General features: G+C 38.8%; 1 protein-coding gene across 1 annotated transcript; it reads right to left on the bottom strand.

The window, feature by feature from the left end:
- Nucleotides 1–2897: 2897 nt before the first annotated feature.
- Nucleotides 2898–7214, bottom strand: LOC139727744 (high-affinity choline transporter 1-like; the record flags this gene model as incomplete). The annotated part of the gene is made up of 3 exons (XM_071638723.1): nt 2898–3320; nt 4553–4723; nt 6996–7214. Coding segments are annotated over 3 exons (813 nt in total), but the record flags the coding sequence as incomplete, so codon positions are not given.
- Nucleotides 7215–7495: the final 281 nt, after the last annotated feature.

Genomic DNA, 7495 nt, shown 5'->3' with positions numbered 1-7495 from the left:
AGGTGCATTATAGGTTCTTTTACACCGGCAGATCCTGCGTGTGCATGCATGGTACTACATGTTTTTTGTTGGTGTATCGGAGTATAAAATTTGAAGAAAAGGAGCAGAAATTTTATCGCAAAACGTATATGGAGCATTATTTAGATACAACGTATTCTTTTGGCCACATCCGTAAGTGATGATCAATTACTACGTACAATGTACTTGTAAGTCAACACGCATTTTTTTTTTTTTTTTTTTAACTGCGGGCGAGTTATTACACCCTCTATAGTTCGCACCGAGTTTTTTTTGTACATAGCCGTCAAGCTTATGATGTATACAGTACAGTTGTACTATGAACGGAGCGGAGTGGTTCAAGGCAGCCATAAGCCCACACTAACTTCATAAATATGCAGACAGACTTATGATAGAAAAATAGATACATTATAGGCCTATACTTTACATGCATAGGCCTACAACCGCTCTTGATCATGTTGATACGTATACCATAGGGCTACAGTCTTTGTTACAACACAACATGGCAACACTGTCTTCATGGCATCTACTGCTGTTTACTTTCCATGGATTTCAGTACTTCTTTTTTCTTTCTCTATACAGGGCGAGAGGATCACGAAAGGAACATCTTGTATTTACAGATCAATCATCCTATCTCTCTCTCTCTCTCTCTCTCTCTCTCTCTTTATCTCTTTCTCTCTGCCCGATATCTTAGCCATTTTTTTTTCTTGAACCTAATCTTTCCTTTGCAAAAATATGTAAGTTTCTATATATGGAAGCATTGCAAAACTGTGACGAATCTAATTATAATCGGGCTCAATCATTCAGCGGTCTCAGCGATAACAAATGGCAACGACATTCAGTTGTAAAGGCATGATTAAGGCATGATAGGAAGATGATCTTTTTCGTTGATTTGGATAAAAAATTACTCTCTTAAAAAAATCGAGTGAAAATTTTCACTCTAAAAAGAGTGAATACGAAAAAGAGTGAATGTCGAGTGAAATTGGAGTGAATTTTGAGTGAAAAATGCTCATTTTCACTCATTTTGGAGTGACGTCAGGGATCACTCGAAGATTTTGGAGTGATCCCTGACGTCACTCCAAAATGAGTGAAAATGTGCATTTTCACCCAAAATTCACTCCAATTTCACTCGAAATTCACTCTTTTTTGTATACACTCTTTTAAGAGTGAAAATTTTCACTCGATTTTTTTAGAGAGTACGAGGTACAACGTAGTGTTAATTGTAAGGTATACACTATTATGTTCAAACGGTCACGTGATAAGAAAAACACAACACGACTACATTCTCATAAAATTTAATGGTCCCATATACATGTTATATAGACCCCCAGAGAGATTTGCAGTCGCATCGTATTCACAGGAAATATACGTTATTTAGAAAAAATACACTCTATACCAAAGAATGGATAATCATGATTTTGTTGAAAAGATTAAATTTGATCTTGAGCGAGTTTTCATGACGGCGGAATAAAAATTGTACATCACATTAATTTCTCCGCCGGAAATTGATACGAGGTAGGAGTCCTTGCTTCAAGGTTACAACCTCATCTATCAGCGATATTTTCCGCAAATGACATTTTTAAAATAAAAATCATTACTGTACAAAGATAGTATGTCAACAGCAGTCTGAAATTAACCTACGATTCTGACATGTATAAAATAGTGTTTCAAGATTTTGGGGGGTAATGAGAATGGTAGACATATTTCCTTAACCCGACAAAACCACCATAACTACTCTCGCCCGTAAATCATTGTATCTAATTTGTCTCAAAATAAATTGATCTAAAAGGGTTGTTATTCCTCGTGTAAATAACACATTACTGCATTACACTAATGAAATATGATACGTATAAATACAGTGAAACGTCCACTATGCAATTGCATATATGCATGTGGTATAAATTCAGTATGAAAAAGAAAAATTAGTGGGCTTTAGTAATATTTGTTTATTACCTCACGTATACTTGCGTCATTTGCGAAAATGACTGAAAGATTTATAACTTGGTATAATAATATGAGCCAGGGTAGTTCGACATCCATTTTCTTTTGAATTCTATGAGCTATAAATCACCTCGAAGGGGGTTTTAGATTTGCAGCGCGGACGCTGAGACGACGCTTGAGCTGGACGTTCTGCTCTCCCCTGCGTCGTGTTGAAAAATAGCTTTAGTTTACGCTGGGACGCAACGTATATAAGAAATAAATTGGCGCCTCCATGATCGGTGCATCAAGTAGCTCTCTACGTCGCAAATATTGTGCGGACGTAAAAATAGCCCAGAACGCGGAATGAAAAACTCAGACTACGCAAGCTAAAAATAGATCGACTTGACGCGCGCTTCTACGCATGCTCAGAACAGTTTTTTTTTTCCTCTGAACGTCCCCGTCGCGAAAATCTAAAACTCCCAAGCAATGACTATGATGACCATAATCATCATTTATCTATCATCATGATTATCAATTAATTTATAATCATCACCATCACCATCATCATCATCATCATTGTATTTTATCTATTAATCATCATCATCATCAACAACAACAATATCATTATCACCATCTTCCAGTCCTGTCTAACAGTGTAACCAAGTCAGTGAAGGCACTGTTCCACCTATATAAGGCACAAACCATTAAACATGTCATTGTCACAACATTTGGCATGGGTACTCATTTCATACACAGTTGGGTTTGACGGGAAACGCTTTGTTGAGCATCTTGTCCGACAAAGGGACGAACCATCCAGGATTGGAACCCTGGATCTGTTTGCGGATCCTATCCACTATGCCATATCATGCTCTCATACTGAGTCAATGGCTTTATCAAGTCAACAGAAGCGAGAGCCTATAGTGCGAGATGGCAGCAGCATACTTCAAGAAATGTTCACAGGTCTATAACCTCGTATCCTCCTTTAGTCCGTCACCGGCTGAGAGGAGGGATTCTGCCTCCTTCTTTTTCTTGCTCTGCTCATCGATGTTCAGCGCTTCATGTTCTTTGCTCCTCACGTCTCCGTCAGCCACGGCCTCGTCGTCGACCTCTCCCACGCGCTCGACGTTCACCACGCACCTGAAGACGTCCCACTTGGGGCCGAGGATGTTCCTGGTAAACACGAGGTGTGTCAGGTAAGACACGCCGATGATGATGGGGAAGGAGATGAGGACGGTGAAGGTGCGGAAGGGGAAGAGCTGGCCCTTGGTGTCGCTGAAGAAGGGGAACTTGATGAAAGGTGGAATCAGGAGGGTCTTCTCGCCGCCTCCGATCCGGAGCAGCATGGCGATGATGAAGCCCACGAAGGAGCCATACGTGTTGCAGGCCTAGAGGGTGCAAAACCAGTGACATGGCATCGGGTGATGAGTGTACAGGTCAGGATATAGGGAATTATGACCCCGGAGGAACAAATGAAAGAGAATGAATGAAAAAGCACAACACAACTCAGGTAAACATATGCGGTACAAATGAAGATGAATTTCACATCTAAAGCTTAACCATCCTCGCCCAACCTCCCCCCCCCCCCCCCAAAAAAAAAAAGAAGAAAAAGGAGGAAGAAGGGGAAGAAGGGAAAGGAAATGGGGGGGGGGGGGGTGAAGCGAGAAAAAGAGAAGTCATACATGGAAAATTTGATGATTTTATGAATTACTGTAGATGAAGATTTTAACCTCTTCAACCCTTTCTATGAATCCTGTTGTTAGCTCTTCCTGCAGATGAAAACAAATCGTAAAGATGTGGATCGTAATTTTACTCCAGACTAACATCCTAATTGTCATGCCTATTCTCTAAAAGCCTTCCTCGGTAATCCAGTGGATTACATTCACTTCATTTGTATTTGCATTTACTCCGTGGCCGTCATCTCAGTCAAGCACAACGCTTATTAATGGCATTCTCCTCCACTTACATCTTGAAATATGTGAATACATGTATTTACACGTAAATTCATGCTAGCTCTTTCATGATTGATGTATGTCAATATATTATATATCAATTGAGTAAGATTAGTTAACACTGATTTTGACATTATCATGATTAAATTGTCTTTAATCTATTACTTGCACTATTGTATTTCTTACGTATAGTTGGACAAAATAAAAGCTATCTCTGAGTTTGTCATTATCATAATTGAATCGCCGTTGATCTACTACTTCTTTTTTGCAACTGATTGACAAATTACCCTACATTGACGTAAAATAAGCACTGAATTGATCAGTCTTTTAGTAGCAGCCATGATGACAAATCATGGGCGTACATACTCGAGCAGGATTCGAACCTACGACCTCCTAATCTCCGGACAGGCGTCATCTCCACTTGACCACCGAGCTTTCGCCCGACAGCAAGTGTTGGTTCTAACCCTTAGAGTATGCAGCGGGTGCGGCGTAATTCAAATTCATGAAATCACGTCGATGTAGGGTAATTTGTCAATCAGTAGCAATGAAAACATCTCGACGGAAGAGTTTAATGAATTTGAGTACTTTTTTTTTTCTTGTACAGGCGGACAAATAAAACAAACTGAAACTCAAAAGTAAAACTTGTCTTTGAACTGCCCTAAGCCTACCTTAACATAGAGAACGCACACCAGCTGGGGGAAGATGACCACGTAGACGAGGTCGGAGCAGAGCACGTAGAGGTAGTAGACCGAGTTCACGGTGAGCGCCAGGACCGTGGCCAGTACAGTGGTCACAACGATGGACGCTCGGATGACCCAAACAATCTCTTGTTTCGAGACCTGGAACGACAAAACATTGGTCCCTACGAATATTAGTGGTTGCAATCATCTTGTTCAATTATAAAATCATAATATTCATTTCTTTCATTAACTTCAACTACATCTCCTCGGCAAGATAATGACAATTATTCACATAATCATTTCACACATAAAAGATGATTATTGTCCGTCGTATCACTCATGAACGTCTTCACTTCGGTTGGGTGGGGTGGGTAAAGTTTTTGCAGGCGTTGGTTTGTTCGTTTGTGTGTCTTTCTGATCGTCTCTTTGCTGGCAACTAAATGCACATTATTGTGAACGACTTTGTATGAAAACTTCAGGGAAGGTTAGAAATGCCCCCCCCCCACCCCCCCCCTCAAAAAAAATGTTTCATAATTATGGTGCTGAGCCAGATTATAGGGTGCATCAAGAATTTCTCATGAAATCGTTTATACAATGTACTGTTCGAGGTAAAGATGATTTCATCATTTCAATACGTATCTCCTCAAGTAATTGCTAGGATGCCTGGTAATAAAAAATAAACAAACAAACAATGATTTGGTAGAGGCTATTTAGAATACTAGGATTAGAGAACTGCCTTTGCCGAGGTTTGTGTTCTCCGGTAAATTCAAGATTAAATCACTCACTGCGTGGATAGGAAAAAAAAAATCTTCCATTTCTGTGGATTTTTTTTCATACCCACGCAATGAGTGCCTTTTCTAGTCATAAATATCAATGGGTAATACAAAATATAATGTCCACCCATAACTTTTTTTTTGAGAGAGAGAGAGAAAGATAATTTGACATGCGTTGGAAAGGCAAGGGACCGGTGATGAGCGAATCTTGTGAAATACCGTATGTCCCCCCCCCCCCTAAAAAAAATACAATGGTACCCTCCGCAAACGATAACTTTGAAAATAGAGAATCAATCCAAATACAATTCCAGGGTGTGAAACTATAACTCATTTCCCACATTTTACAGAAAACCCCATTCGATTTGCTTCAGTGATCAAAGAGAAATGAGGAATTTTGGAGAGCATGTCAGGAATCTCTTCCCTCCAAGTTCTGTCTATCGTGTTCACCCATTATTATGCAGTTTCAAGAGTATCCAAGTGCTAAACTTTGAAGAATCAGAGTCATGACATGCTTTACAACAATCCACATTTCTTTGTGACCGCTTAACCAAATGAATGGGTTTTCTGCAAAATAGAGCTAAGATGTTATGTTTTAAGACCCTGAAGTAGCATATAGATAGTTTAATCATATTGGGCGTTATCAATGCGAAAATCTGATTGTATTTTTTTTTTTGGGGGGGGGGGGGGATACCGTACAGCTCCCTCTTCTGACGATAACACTATACGACTTTATGACGTTGTGATGTAGTTGTTTTTCTTCTTCTCAGGTTCTCGGTATAGTATTCATCTCAACGTTCAATTTGAAGAGTTTGCTCGCAAAAACCGATAAGTCCATAATGTAATTTGCCAAATGGAGATATTTGCGATTAAAGGTCAAGAAAAATAAAGAGAATAATAAGAAAATTTTTGCTTCTTTTGACAATAACTTCAAAAATGTGCCTTTATATTATGTAGTGACCAATATATCATTTAAAAGGTATTATTTTGTACTTTATGACAGAGACCGTACTTCAAAATCTTCAAAAATGGACTTATCGGTTTTTGCGAACAAACTCTTCATTTGTACACCATGCTCCATGCAGTGTATTATGCATTTCTAAAGTCCTGTGATTGTATACTTAAATCATAGTAACCTTTTTCTTCTGTTACAATATACTGTCATCCTATTTACTTAATAAACAAACTGTTATGCATGCATTGTAACACTGTGAATCGTATATTATCTACTTCTTGTATCATTATAATCTTTTATTACCAGATATCTATCAATCTATCTGTCTATCTATCTATCTATCTATCTATCTATCTATCTGTCTGTCTATCTATATCTATCTATCTATATTTATCTATTTTTCTACATCTATCTATCTATCTATCTATCTACCTACCTATATATATCAATCTATCTATCTATCTATCTATCTATCTATCTACCTATCTTTCTATCTATCTATCTATCTATCTATCTATCTATCTATCTATCTATTCTATCTATCTTTCTATCTAATATTTCCGTGTTCTCATTGGTCTCATTGTTGATCCCATTGACAATGTCAAACCGCCAGTTTATGTCATTAGCCTCTACCTAGACAATCACACCATTAATCATGACGTCATGAACAGGCAATATCACAGTGAAATTTCTCTTGAATCTGTACCGCGTTTCGGAAGAGGCCTTTGTAAATGTTGTGTGCAAACATGGAGCTCGCTGCTAGCACCGACGAGTCGGCAGAAGACATGACCGCGGCCGACAGGGCCCCTAGCCCGATGAAAGCCACGTAGGTTGGTGTCAGATACTGGATGACCAGCGGAAGAATCAACGATGGGTTCTCTGAAGGAACGGTCTTGCTTAAGATTAAGACTAGTTTCACTCCAGTCTACGTCAATACAGGAGAAAAAACAAAACAAAACCAACAACACTTAGGCCATGTAATCCCACAATTCCCACCACTATATTACTGTCTTTTGATAAGAGTTTCTAGCCAAGGAATAGATTAGGTTTGTGAAAAGATAATTTAGATGACACGCCTCGAGCCGTACATCTAACTTTGATAACTAACACGGACACTGGAAGGCTATGCCATCAATAACTGAAGACGTGATAAAAACAAATCGAATTTATGATTGGAAAGCTTGTAGAAATGAAGAGCTTTTAAGG

The sequence above is a fragment of the Diadema antillarum genome, unplaced genomic scaffold (assembly GCF_040938485.1).
Source record: "Diadema antillarum isolate AM-2024a unplaced genomic scaffold, OU_Dant_1.0 seq00000150_RagTag, whole genome shotgun sequence".
Taxonomy (NCBI): Eukaryota; Metazoa; Echinodermata; class Echinoidea; order Diadematoida; family Diadematidae; genus Diadema; species Diadema antillarum.
This window is presented reverse-complemented; position numbering and strand designations above follow the sequence as displayed.